This window comes from Sceloporus occidentalis, unplaced genomic scaffold (genome assembly GCF_023333645.1).
Source record: "Sceloporus occidentalis isolate IW3139 unplaced genomic scaffold, rSceOcc1.0.p SCAF_10, whole genome shotgun sequence".
In the NCBI taxonomy this organism is placed as follows: Eukaryota; Metazoa; Chordata; class Lepidosauria; order Squamata; family Phrynosomatidae; genus Sceloporus; species Sceloporus occidentalis.
The window spans coordinates 33,157,218-33,171,957 of record NW_028316990.1 but is presented as its reverse complement, the minus strand read 5'-3'; the positions used below and the strand labels follow the sequence as shown (position 1 = coordinate 33,171,957).

Below are 14,740 nucleotides of genomic sequence, written 5' to 3'. Positions count from 1 at the left end.
TTGATAAATTCAGGGGAGGAAAACACCAGCCAGTAGGGAGGACAAACCCAAGGCAAAGATGGAGCACCAGTGTGGAAAAGTGAAGGGTTGCAGCTCTTAACTTGCTGAGTATGCAAGGTGTGAAGAAGTTCTGCCAAGGAGCATCTTCAATAGTAAGTGCCTTGGTTATGTTCAAATAGTGCAGTCCTAATTCAAGGATACGCTGGCAGTAGAGAGGATAAGGCACAAGCCTCTTCCAATGTCCTTCTCCCAGCTGATCAGAGATCTGTTGAAAGAGCAATCAGGTACCAGAGTGGATAAGATGGCTGAGAAATGCTATCTAGAAGGACCATAAAAACGTGGGAGCAAGGTGTTAACAAGCAGGGACATCACCATCAGGAGAATCTGCAATGGGAGCTACTGTACAGCCTAAAACTAGACCAAAAAGAGTTAGTTTTCTGTTTAGCATAAGCAAGAGGCTGCATTTCACTATTCATCCACAGCCTAGTATTTCAGTGGATAAGGTGACATGAAATCATGATCATCTTGTAAAAGCCTGAAAGAGGTGCTTCTAGAAGGATGGAGGGAAATAGCTTCTACACAATAGGGATTTTTTGTTGTTGTTAACCTTTCTAAACCTTTATCCTATCCCTGCTTTCAACCACACTGTGACCTCTTCCCAAAGTGTTAAGTTTGCATACACACAGATACTTGGGGACCTCAGGGCTTCTAGAGCCTATGTAGCTTGCTTGAGTTTGAATACCACAGTGTGGAGAAGCACGTTTTCTCTGCTATAAAATACCTGCTGCATCTATAAAAACCTGCTGTAAAATACCCGCTACATCCATAAACCACTAACAAATCATTTCTGCAATAATGGCTTTGTTTCATCTTGATGACTTTTGGATCTGCTTGAGGGAGATAACCCTGATCAAGTCACAACCCATCTGAAAGGTAGCAGTGCTGAGTTATGCCAGATCCAAACATCACAGGAACACAGCCATAATGGCAGGGCAAAGTTATGCCAGGGCAAGGTAGTCCTAAGTCACTTCCAACCATCTGGAAGCCATTTGCAAACAGCACAGCTTCTAACCAACCTAGCCTTTGGCCATTTCAACCAATTAGGATTGCCCTGCTAATGAAGAAATTAGGATTAGGATTAATGGGGAAATAGGAAACCTATAAAATAGATTGCTTTCTTTCTGGAAGAAGCCTAACAGGAGAGTTTGAAGCACTTCATCTCACAAAAGTCAATTCTATGAATTAGCCATCCTGAATCCTAGTTTTGGAGGAAAGGTGGGATATAAAGTAAGTAATAGACTGTGTTTCATCAAATAAGGTGTGTAACAACAGTGCAACTGCACAAGCAAACCAGGTTCCGAATTACCAAACACCATCTGCCCTTTGGTGCCACCTATGCTGTCATTCACCCCATCCCTTTCCTAGAGCATCATTCCAGCCTATAGGGCTTAGTCCTCGCACATTCAAAAAGGGTGAAGCATAATTCAGACCTACAAATCTGGACCAAGTGAGCAGGGATGAATCATTTTAGGGCGAAACTACATCTTATGCTTAATGCATGACCTGAAGCATCTTTGTTACACTTCAGAAAAGATATCATTTTCCTTTCATTGCACTTGCTGGGGGTGGTATTAGTGCCCGAAAGAATAAAGTTATTCTTTCCCTCACCAGTTGCAGGTGCCCCAATGCATGAGTTGGTGCAGGACTTAATTCAGCAATTCCCACTGGCACCAATGGGAATGGGTTTTTTAAAACCACAGTTTTATAGCTGTGTGGCAAAAGGAGCATGGGTGTGTGTGACCTCCTCCCCATGTGCTGTGATTCCAGCAATAAGTGGAGCAGCAGTAGAAGTAGTACCATTTGTGTACTCCATATATTAAGTATAACAAGTTCTCTGACCCTCAATTTTCAACCAAGTTTTTAGATGCAGGAGAGTAAAAAATTAGCCAGGCAATGCTCCATGCAATGTTTTTTGTAACACATAAGAAAATTTAAACCAGGGGTGGGAATAGCATAGCCAGTTCCTGAAGCCTCCAAAATCTTTGCCCCTTCATAAACATTTTGAGGAAGAAGAAACAGAGAACCATGCTTTCACATGTGCAGTTTTCTGCTAAAACAAACCATCCTCCGTGCTTTGTTTTTGTTCCATAAAACTGGAAGTGGAGTGGTTAAGGTCCATGGGCTGAGAAACAGGGTGAGACCTGGAAGCCTCAGTGGCTGTGCCCCATTGGCAATAAGGAAAGGAAGCTACATTATGTCTGAACCATGTCCAAGGCCCTAGGTTTTTCAAACAGCATCCAAATGAATGTTTCATATTGGCTGGAAACTGTGTGAACATTCAGAAGTCCTTGATCACCATCCATAATGCAAATCATCAACAACCCTGACAATTCAAAGACTTGGAAAATTACACCTGTAAATCCAAGTTAAAAAAATAAGATTATTTTAAATACAGGAAATTCCCTCTCCAGAGATTTATAGCAGCAGCCAGTTTCAAAGGGTGGCAAGGGCTCAAATGCCTCTGACTCAGTGGGTAGTGATCCAAAGCACATAAGGACAGAAATACAGTCAAGACTAAGAGACTGTAGAAACTGGAGATTCATTCTCAGCCATGAACTAGTATGGTAATTAGCTTGGCATTAATTCAGCAGCATAGATTCTATTACTGTGGAAAATTAATCAAAAACTTATTTCCAGCAAAACGAATTACATCCTGGAACTCCAAAAGGCAAGTGTATTGACCAATTTAATTGCAGCCATCTCCCGTCACCCTTCAACTTTAATTCAAAGTCCAACTTTAACAGATTAAAGCCATCTCATCTTGTGCTCACTAAAAATGGCTGCTTTAATCCTGTTTTAATTGACGGAAATCCCTCCCGCTGTTTAAAGGTTCTGCCTGGTTTTCATAAAAACGGGAACGTCATCGGCTTTGCATATGGTACACACGCACACATACTGCTACATATACAGACAAAACATATTACGGAGAGTTTGTTTCCAAATGGGGATATAATTCAACAAGGCTGGGAGGTATGTGGCCCTCTCTATATTGCTGGATTTTCACAAAACAATTCATATTATCCCCCATTTACTGGCTATGCTGGTTAGGGTGGAGGGGAAATGTAGTTCAAATACATCTGGAGAGTGATGTGCTCCCAAATCCTCTTCTGCCATATATTGTCATGGAATCAAAGCATTTCTCTGTATCCGCTCAGGACCACTTCAACAGGAACAAAATGTTCAGTTATTGCTTTGGCAAATTAATGCTGTAATAGGATTGACCAAACTCTCTTTTTACTCTTTCCTTTGTGTTGCGTTGGAGGGGACAAAAAGGTCTTTTAGCTGCTCAGTTAACAAAGTACAGTCCTCCCTCCATTCTCACAGTCTTTGGATTTGCGTCCCTTGCTTATGCGGACAAACGGAGGGGGAAAGAATGGGGTGCGCACCCATGGCGCACCCCACACACCCAAGCACACCCAAGCCTATATTCAAGCCAATGGGACTTGAATATAACTGAAACGCCATTTTCAGAGGCGGTCCGGAATGGATCCCCTGCAAAAAAGGAGGGGTGACCATAGATGTGTTCCGGGGCATTACACCTTTAACAGAAAATTCTGATCCAAAGGCAAAAATAACATATATTTCAATGGTAACTAGCATTGCTGTGCTTCTGTTTGGTTTATATTTGAAGACACAGAGGCCTGTTACAGACTGCCAAAATAAAGCTGCTTCGGGTCTCTTTGGAGGTATCCTGTTTAAATGATGCATGCATCCTAAGAATCCGGAAGCTGCACCAAAGCTGCACTCCAGTGCTTAGGAATAAATAGCATAACTCCAAAGAGACCTGAAGCAGCTTTATTTTGGCAGTCTGTAACAGGCCAGAGTTGCTTAATGTTTCCAAAGTATCAGTGAATCCAGGGGAAAAAATCCATGTGTTTCTGGGGGTGGGTGAGGCAAAGGAGCAGGGAATGCCTCTTTGTACTAACTGCAGCCAGATCCTTCAGAAATTTCAGACAACCAAGAAACAAGCAGAATATGTCAACCACTACGTATTTTCTTCCTCAACAGCTGCCATGCACTAAATCCGATCATATGGTTCAAGGCTTCCATTACCTACTGTCATGCAACTGTTGTGCTCCAGAGATTATTGTATGCAGGGCTTCACATGCTCGCTAATATGTAGGGCACATGTGTGACTTTGAGAAGAATCCTGGAAACATCACTTCTCTGACATTCCCACAAATTCTCTCTCCACAAGACCCCCAACCCCAAATTATTTCAGAAACTCCCCTCAGTTTCAACCCCCCCCCCCAAAAAAAAAACCAATTTATCATGCAGAGTGTGACTGCTCCAGAACAAATACCAGTTGCACGGTTCTTGGATTCTTGCTATAGGCAATTCATTGCATGAAAACGACTCTGTTGGAATTTAAGTGCTCAAGATATCATGGGATATTAAAGGCCAAGCTCTTCTTACAAACATGCCTATTTAAACCAGGAGTTCAATTCTCTTGTGGATAGACAAGGGCGGCAATACTAAGCCACAGCCAGTACTGAGTAGGGCCAGTTAACAGTAGGGGAGCCAACTCCTTTCTCTCTTATTCCACTCACCTTTTGTCCTTCCTGATGCTGAGAAAGGAAGATTTCACTCTTCCAAGGATCTTAACTATTTGCTGTGGGACACAGGAGATCAAACCAAAATTTGCCCAAGTTAGATCACTACAACCCCTCATTCACATGCTGCCACCTTTTCCATGGTAGAACCTCATCACCGGATACACCAACCTGGTGCCTATCTCTGTCTTCCCTCTTCCAAGAGAGGGTAAATGTTACTTTTGATGTTTTCATCAGAATGCCATTTGGATCTGCCCTTACTGGAACTGTCCCTGGGAGCAGCCTCCAACATGGATATGTCAGAGGGAGAGGTGAAACAGCAAGGACCCTTCGACCACCTCTGTTGAAAGAGCTTCACTAGCAACCAGTGAATTCTAGGCACAATTCAAAGTGCTGGGTATGACCTATAAAGCCCGATATGGCTCAGGTTCAGGTTATTTGGAGGATCTAGCTCCATATATGAATGTGCCAGTCTCTCCAATGTGGAATTCCCTTCCACAAGAGGCTCAGCTGGCCCTCTCTCTAACCTCCTTTTGCTGGGAAGTAAAGATTTTCTATTCAAACAGAAATTTAGTGTTCGATATTAAGACGGATTCAGCAAGTGTGCAACTTCAATTTTCCCAATCACTTGAACAAAACTCCCTTCACTAACCCACTCACTTAAAAATGGCTATCAGAAAGATTGTATCTGTTTGGAAGAGGAGAGATCAAGAAATTACTCAACTTGCTGCCCATTTCACTGGGCAGTGGAATACAGCTCATCTCTTTTGGGATTCAGATTCATTTTACAATCCAAAGTCTATTTATAAAATATTTACAGTCTTCCCTATATCATAGGTTCTCAGGGCAGCATATAAATAACATCAATTTAAAAAATGGAAATCATCTTAAAATTTAAGACAGTAAACAAATCATTTAATTAGACTAGAAGTCCATTCCATCAAATTCACTGGAGCTCAATGTAAGTGGACAAAGAATTTCACCATTATGGTAAGTAGGAAGAGGGCATATCTAGACTCAGATTTTAGACTCAGCTTCCGTCATGTCTTCCTTTTTAAAAGATGTCCTGCTAAAAGGCCAATTGTAGCTACTGATTTAAGCTATTCAGCTCAACGGTGGGAAAGCCCAGGTCATTTCATGAATATCATATGCTCCAAAGCTTATTCTTTTTCTCAAATAATTTATTTATAAGTTTTATGGTCCATAATACAACATATATAATATATAAAAAAGCTTAAATTATGTTCCTTGTGCTGATGCTGCTAGTTTGGTGTGGGAAACATCCAAATAATTGTTGAGTTCTCACAATTCTCACAATTCAAGGATATTCTTCTTGTGGATTTTAAAAATAAACCAGAACTACCTGGAGATTATTTTCTTATCCACAAATGGATTTTTATAATTCTTTCCCTAAGCACTTAATGCATTAAGTCTTTTGTCAAATTAAATCCCCCACGCAAAAATTATTCCTAAAATAATTTCATGACATTTCAGAGATAGAGTAAATTAGCTGCCAGCTCAAACTTTCATTCACTCGCTATGCTGTTGGCTACTCCCTCCTCCCCTAGAATACAGTATTTTTTAATGTCATCCCAAAGTAGAGACAACAAGGAGTAGAGCTGGTTTAGACGCAATGAAAAACCATGGTTATCTGACAATGGGCTCATCCACACTACACAATCATAGTGCTTTAATTCCACTTTAACTGCCATCCTAGAATTTTACATGCCCTGCCTTAAACTGCAAATGCCAGGAGTCTATCAGCTGGAACCGCTGCAGCTAAAAGTGGAATGATAGCATTATAATTGCATAGTGTGAATGGGCCCTATGATGATAAGCAGCTGTGAACTTATTTGCTCTCTCCTTCCTCCTGTTTTGGGCTGACTATGGATACTTCCACCTTTAAACATACCACTAGGTTTGCTTCATGGCCAAGTACAGCTACTCTTAAATGTGTTCACTGATTTCCTGTGATGTCTGAACTAAATGTAGTTTAAGCCAAGGGTAGAAGGCATATATTTCATGCGCAGGAGATCGCCCTTGTCCCTCAAATGATCATCTCAATTTTAGAGAGAACTACATTCTTGCAAAGCTCGAAGAAGTTTGTTTGGTCCCTTAAAAGAATGTGCAGCCCAACCTGTGCTCCAGTTTTAAGGAAACTGGAAGTGGATTCTGGTCCTGGTTTTGGGGAGTGGTATGATCCACCACAGGTCTTGCTGGACAGATTTGTCCATGGATCTTGTCCACTCTGAGAGGCAGCGTGGCATAGCGATTTGAGTGTTGGAATGTAACTCTGAAGACCAGGGTTCAGTTCCCCCTTCAGCTGTGAAACACACTGGGAAACCTTTGGCAAGTCATCTGCTCTCAGAGAGGAAGGCAATGGCATACCTCTTCTGAACAATTCTTACACATACCCCCCCCACACACACACAAAAAAACCCCATGATAGGTTAGCCTTAAGGTCATCACATGTTGGAAATGACTTGAAGTCACACAACAACAACACAGATGTGTCCATTCTTGTTTAGGATACAGTTAGTGAGAACAAACCAAGATCCAAGATTACAGTTTGATTTTGGCTTGTTATATTTAAGTTTGGTTTTTTAAAAACAGGCTAGGAAACCTGCAGCCTTCCAGGTTCTGGAATTACAACTCCCATCAACCCTCACAATTGGCCAAAATGCTGGGAATTGAAATCTAACACCATCTGGAGGGCCACATCTTTCCCAAACATATTTTGGACAAGCCAGTTTCTTCCAGTATGAATATCATAAGATACTGGTTACTATAAATGGGAAACAGGTGCTTTCAGTATCATTTCCATGGTTATCAAAGAACAGAAAAGTGGCCAGGGAAGCTTGGTTTACTGAGGCTCATCCTCATAGAAGAGAATCATGGTCTTCTATAACATTTAAATCCCACTAAAGCCTCGTCCAGTAGTTTAAAAGAAAAGCCATATCTTTCCTTAAAAGAGCAACAGGCCTGTTACAGAATGCCAAAATAAAGCTGCTTGGGGTCTCTTTGGAGGTATGCTGTTTAAATGATGCATGGGTCCTAAGAGTCCAGAGGTCGCGCCAAAACCACACTCCAGTCCTAAGCACCGGAGTGCAGCTTTTGGTGCAGCTTCCGGATTCTTCGGATGCATGCATCATTTAAATAGCATACCTCCAAAGAGACCCGAAGCAGCTTTATTTTGGCAGCCTGTAACAGGCCACAGCATTCTTTTTTCTCATGTGAATTAGGGCTAGAAAAATGTTTCGAATATGCATTGTCCTTTCTGCAAATTAGTCTGTTCCCTTGAGGCCAAAGGAGGACGTGCCCTGTCTCTGCATTGTGAAGAATAGGGTGAAAAATGAACTTCAAATTCTGTTTTCAATCTGACTCACCTGTTGTGAACTGCCCTTTCAGTTTCTGAAACACAGGATCTTGAGCCGTAGCCTGAGCTCTTCTGGCTAGTGACTCCGAAGCAGCACTGGAAAACATGGTGGAGACATTGGAGACATTTTCTAGACCGACGCCAAAGGTGCTGACCAGTTTCTTGACAAAATTCAATGTGTGTGGTGTGATTTTGGCATCTGAAACTGCACCACTCTTCTCAAAGGCAACAGAATAGCACTTGGCCAGCCCCTGCTGTAGCTGTCGGAGGACCTTATGGGATAAAAAACACATACATAAGACAAATGTCACCTTTGGAAATGAAAGAACAAAATAAGCAAGCACACTGTATTATAATAAACTGGATCTGAGATGCAACTATACCAAAACAACTCATAGAACTTTGGAAGCCAGACATTGGACTTCTTCATTTTCTAGCCAAACTGGCCACAGACTCCCTCCATAAACAAGCAAGCTTGCCACACTGCTCTCAGCATGCCAAGAAACAGGAAAGGACTTATTTTAGTCAACACACTTATGTCTGACATGTATATTGTACCATTTGGTGACAGAACCATTAATCAGGATTTTATAAACCATGGTAACAGTCTTGCTGTCTGACCAATCAGGAATGGGGAACATGTATCTCTCCAGATATTGTTGGAGCGCAGCTCTGGTGACCATTATTCAACATCGCCAATAGTGAAGGATTATGGGAATTACAGTTTAATAACATGGGGAGGATGACACCCTCCAATTTCTGCAATATAAAAATGTTTAGCTGGAAAGGAAGACCAGAAAATTGGTCCCAAGGGCGCATGGAAGAGAAAAAGACTAAGAATAAGGAGGGGGGAAAAGGTTTTAGGCAAGGAGTCAACCTTCCAGGCTACACGCTCTAGGGCAATAATCTTATAACAGGTCTCTCCACAAAGGTATCCCATGCTCCACTGAATTTATGGGTGAAGGATACACCAATATGAAACAAATGCAAGGCATAACAGGAAATCATCAATATCTGTCAGGGGATTGGAAAGCAGGCCGTTGATAGTGTATATATGGATTTTTAATTTTTAAAGAATTCCCATTAAAAGAAAGAAAGATACCTCCTCATGCCAATTTTCTCTGAACCAGACCATCTGATCGACAATCCCCTCAAGAGAGGAGAGAAGCGTTGGATGCAATTCCCGCTGCATGTGCATAATTCGGCTGCAACGCCACATTGGCGCAGTCGCTCGGATGGGCCCAGGATCCGAAGCAGAGTGAGACTGGTTTCCAACAGAACTTGGCTGCTGCTGCCCAGAATCTTATCAGGGTGGCAAAGGCAGAGAGAGAGTATCAAGAGGAGGAAAAGAAATTTAATAGTACAAAGCATTCCATGGCTTGAAAAATAAGCTGCAATTTCATTCTAAGTTAGAAAAGAAATTGCCATCCCGTTACACATTACAGGCACATTATTAACAGAATCATTTATGGGAATTTGTTTAATATTTTTTTGCTACAAATAAGCACTTCTTGTTTCCACTTCAATAAAACTGACAAAGAAAATATTTCATAGAGGACCCAAGCTGGAAAACATAACTAGTTTTATAGCCCTCAACTTCCTCTCTAACAGTCTGATGTTTACCATAAAACCGGTGTACCATGAACGGCTAAATGCCTTTCCAAAATGAACATTCGAAGTAGCCTTTCCATTCATAAAATCCCATGACATGACTAGGCTTAAAAATCTACATTAACCACAAGGAAGCCGTCATTTCCCTGAAGGACAGCCCATAGAGAATACAGTAATAGCGTAATTGGTTCAAGCAGAAGGACAATGCTATCCAGTGTGCAAAGAAGAGTGGAGCACAGGAGCTTGTCCTCCATCCTCTACAACAAAACTAAGCTGTATTTTATGTTTAATCTCTTAAATCCCAGCACATATAAGTGATTTGGTTTTAATTCTGCAATGCAAGTGTGATCACAGATTCAAACCTCCTATAGGAACATTTACATAGCACCTTTATGCCTAATCTATACCAGTACCCATTTGGTATGTTCTCCTACAATATGAGACTACAACAGTTTTATGGTACTGCAATCCTTTTCCATTTTGGTGTATGTTTTAATGTTAATGGAAGCAAGGGAAGTGAAAATATTGCATACCTCAGGTTATTAGGGGTCCAAATGATCCAACATGGTGAAATTTGCATTTGAATATAATAGCTATTTTAATGTCAACAGGGAAATTACAACAAAGCTACGTTAATCATTTGGAGTTTATTATCATCACTGTCCTCCTCAATATGTTTTGAGGTAAAGGGAAACATATTTGAGGTGCAACTGTCGTAGGTTTGGGGACCACACTGAAATTTTCCTTGTCACCCCTGTGAAAAAATTGAGGGTTTATTTTTGCCTCTTAATGGGTGTTAAGACAATTTCACCATGTTTTTGGATGTTGATGGACCTTTGAGGCCCAGTAGAGGTATATAAGTCAACTTCCAGGCCAATTCCTACTGGAAAAAAGTCCTTCCCAAGTCTAAAATGGGGGGTGGTTGCCAAAATTGACATCTGAAACTCTCTAGAGGTGCACTTGGGGGAAATTTGGGGGTTCCTGCGGACCTTACAAGAAATATGGTACATGCTTTTTCCACCCCTTCACTACTGGAATTAACAAAGGAGTGACACTGAAGTCCTCAATTATCATCCCAGTATGGTTGTCCACTGCAGTACAACAATCCATAATGCAATCTCACTGTTAAGTATTAAACTGGAATCAGCATCAAAACAACACTATGCCTTAACTGAGGTCTAGTTGATTCTATTAATAGATAATTAAAGAGGTTTTTTGAGCAACACTTGTAAAACTTGCAAGAAAGAATCTGCCTGCTGGCCACGTTGGCCAACTCTTAGGAGACCAACTCAGTTCTTCACCTGTTCACCCACTAGCTAGCACTTGGAGGCCAAGTCAACTCAGCTCTCCCTGGTCTGGGAATGGGGTGCCCCAAGTACGATACTGCAGAAGTTTCTTGCTTACCACTTTTGTAGCGTTCCCGTTGTTCTATCTTCAGTGTCAAATAAAGGGTTCGAATAGGAAAGTAGACTGCTTGGGGATAGACTCGACCAACCTGTTTGATGATTCGAAAAAACATGCACAAAGCCCAGTGAGAACTACTGCAAGCCAACAAACCTGCCAAGTGACGTATTCCTAAACCTGCTGCTGCTGCTGTTGTTGTTGTTAGGTGTCTTCAAAATGACTCTGATTTATGATAATCTCATCCCAGAGATGTCTTGGCAAGATTTATTCAGAAGAGGTTTGCTGAGGCTGAGAGAGTGTGACTTGCCCAAGGTCACCCAGTGGGCTTTTATGGTTGACTGGGGATCCAAACCCTGGCCTCTCAGAGTCCTAGTCCAACACTCAAATTGCTATACCATGCTGGCTCCTTCCTGAATACATTCAGGCCATTTCCCAGACATTATTTGGAACGTTGAATGCATATCCTAGATGTAGGCGTTCTGAGATTAATGTAAGTGCACACCCAATCAAATCCAACACACACAAGGTCAGATTGTGCTCCGATGCCATCAAGGCATTTATGCTAAACATCTAGATTGCTTTTAAAATGACTGCAGTCACTATACACTGCCATGAGATCTGCTGATATTGGGCAGGTTAGAATCTTTTTTTAAAGAAATGAATAAAACATGCATGGATATCATCTCTTTGAAGGCAGACAAAACATCAAATCCAACACACATTGGCCCAGATTGCAGGCCGTTTCCCAGATTTTATTTGGAATGCTGAATGCAAATTTTAGCTTTAGAGATTTCTATGAGTGCATCCCCTATATATAATGTTCTACCACCCACCCATCACATAGAGAAGGAAGAGATAAGCGCAGAGCAGGCATGGAGGGAATGAATGCCCTCAATTCTTTCCTACCTCCATATCATGGAGAGGTTGGATCCAGATAAGGGCATAATCTGATCTGGCATAGAATAACTCTGAACGGCTGCATTTCCCCTGTATTGTTGTAAGGGGAAGCCAACAAGGATTCTATCATATTACTTTGTAAGCTAAGCATCTGCATAATGAGAGCGCATGCAGAACAGTGAAAGATCTTACTGATGCAGATAAAAGGAGGGAGAGACACAAAAAAGACACCAGTTAGTCTTTAAATAAGACCGCAATTCCCAGTGAACCTAGTGCTTCATGTTAGCTGGGCCCATTAGAGCGTAACCTTACTCCACAAAATTGCAACACTAAGGGTGAAAAATAGCCACTTAATGGAGAGGGATACCATTTTTACCAGGCAGAGGTTTCTTGACTCCTCCAGAAACAAAAATGCTGAACACACATTAAGGAGCCATTTTCCCCCCTTTAAATCTATCATTTTTGGTGCTCATTAAATGAGAAAAGCAATATATCTGATTCTGTGAAGCAAGACAGGTGATGAGCTATGGGAATAAGTTTTCCTTATCATCCTTATTTTTTCCCCACCAAAAAGACATGCACCATGCCTGCACTTCAAAGAGCTAAAATATCACTTAAAAGCTTTGCAACAAATTATTCATAACAGGCCACTTGAAAACTGGATAAAGTGTACAGTAACTACATTTACAGCCATCTCATCATAAGAAGGCTTTTGGTTTTCCCCTTCTTTCACACACTGAAATAGAGATATTAGCTAAGTTGTTTTTTGTAAACCAGGGTTTAGGCCTCAAAATAGATTAATCTGCAGCTGGCCATGGTTAAATGGTCCCACTTGTTCCAATACAGCATTATTGACTAATATTCTCTAGATTGCAATAGTAGAATTCCAAGTAACATAAGTTGACAGTTACTGCTTTATCATGACCATACATGTCAGCTGTATCATATGTTGCATGAAGCACAGTTGGGAACATAGTGCACACAGTGAATTTCCAAGCATACTACAGGTAAGCCAGTATATAAAGAGTTGCCTGTCTGATTTTGTTTTCCATTTTATCAATGTTTTGCTTTCAAAACGTTTACTGCTATTCCCACAATCCATCTGCCTTTAGAAGTAGAACCATGGTCTGCTCATTCAAGCATCATGCCCAAATCACAGCAACACAGACCACAGTTCACAGAGCCAATTCACATGCTTCTGATTTTGATTCTTCAACTATAGCTCACCAATTCAGATGCCAGGACAAAAAAACCTTTAGGCCCCATACAGACAGGCCAAAATAAAGCTGCTTCACATCACTTTGGAGGTATGCTGTTTAAATTATGCATGCGTCCTAAGAGTCCGGAAGCTGCACCAAAGGACTGGATCATGGCTTTGGCGTGGCTTCCAAACTCTTAGGACGCATGCATCATTTAAACAGCATATCTCCAAAGTGACCCAAAGCAGCTTTATTTTGGCCTGTCTGTATGGGACCTTAGTTTCTTTAACCATAATTTAGCACAGTCTTTTAAAGGGCCACCTAATATGCTCCAGCTGTGCTGCACGGCAATTTCCATCATCCCCAACCAGTATGTCCAGTGTATCTAAGAGTACCAGTTTAGAAAAGGCAGATTTAGCATGACGTGTAAATCAGAGCAAAGTGACATTACTTGCCTAGACTACAACTTCCAAGATTGCTCATCCCATATGGCCAGTGCCCATGCTGGCTGAAGGATTCTGGGAGTTCAAAAATGTTACTTTTTCAATCTGGTCTTAATTGAGCAATGAGATTACAGCATAAGGAGAAGGGCTCTTTGGCATGAGAGTGAACCAATAGTGCCTTCAAACTGTCAAATATTTAATCTCCCTTTTGGAAAATTACTTGACTTTTTCAGTCCCTGCTCCTCAGACTCAATCATGTATGTTTTCAGTGAAGGCAACAAATGAATAGCAGACCAGGATTATATTAAATTAGATTTACAGTTCAGGAAGATGACCATTGTGACTGCAGTAGATGAACAGCAGTTGACTCAACTCAACCTTTTATCGAGGTAGACAAGTTGCGGCCCTGTAGTTATTGTTGGACTACAACATGCATCAGATCTAGCCCATATAGTCAACAGTAAATGATGATGGGAACAGTGATCCAATGGCATCTGAAGGGACAAATATTGCCTTTCCCTGTCTTACTTTATACCTGCATCTTGCATTGTTTTGTGTAGCTCTTGACAAAGATGTCTGCAAAAGTTACTTCATGTGTGATAGAACTAAAAACTTCATGGCCCTTGCAGTCTCTTCAAACTCTATGATTCTATCTTTCAAGGTAAAAAAATAAACTATGATTTCTTTGTTAAAAATATATCTCCCTTCCAGAAGAATGGCATTCTTTGCCCATTTGTCATCACTAAATCCACTCAACATCACATAGGAGAATGTGTGTTGCAATCTCTGGAGTACATTGTTTCCCATTTATGTTCCAAACAAAGGTTATACCACTAGAAACACACAAGAAACAACAACCCAGATGTTACCCCTGCATCACAAAGCCTCCATCCATACCTGACTAATAAGGTTCAAGAGAAGTTTGCCCTCTGACCCAACCAAACAGGTTAACAGCTGTGGAATCCAAGCCAGCCACTGGATCGGCGGGACACCAATACAGTATTTGTCAACAGCATCTGCCAGAGTATTCTTGTCATCATCAAAGCTTAGCAGCCAAAGAACCTAGAAAAAAGGCAAACAGAATCCATTTTGTCAGTGTAGCATTCACAGATGTCATAGAGGAAGCAATTGCCACGTTTCAAGATGCTCTTCATGGGGCACAGCTATTGGAAGGGAGCAAAATGAGGGCACTGCCTT

At 41.3% G+C, this 14,740-nt stretch overlaps 1 protein-coding gene across 4 annotated transcripts in view; it reads right to left on the bottom strand.

The window, feature by feature from the left end:
* The window catches only part of LOC149306417 (transformation/transcription domain-associated protein), a 129,208-nt gene that overhangs the window by 21,718 nt on the left and 92,750 nt on the right, over positions 1–14,740 (bottom strand). For all 4 annotated transcript variants that reach the window (XM_089476959.1, XM_089476956.1, XM_089476957.1 and 1 more), the window contains 4 exons: positions 14,441–14,605; positions 11,005–11,095; positions 9,092–9,291; positions 8,000–8,261 (listed from right to left, as the gene is read on the bottom strand). In XM_089476959.1, the coding sequence (XP_089333085.1) occupies positions 8,000–8,261; positions 9,092–9,291; positions 11,005–11,095; positions 14,441–14,605 (718 nt within the window). The remainder of the gene's footprint in view (positions 1–7,999; positions 8,262–9,091; positions 9,292–11,004; positions 11,096–14,440; positions 14,606–14,740) is intronic.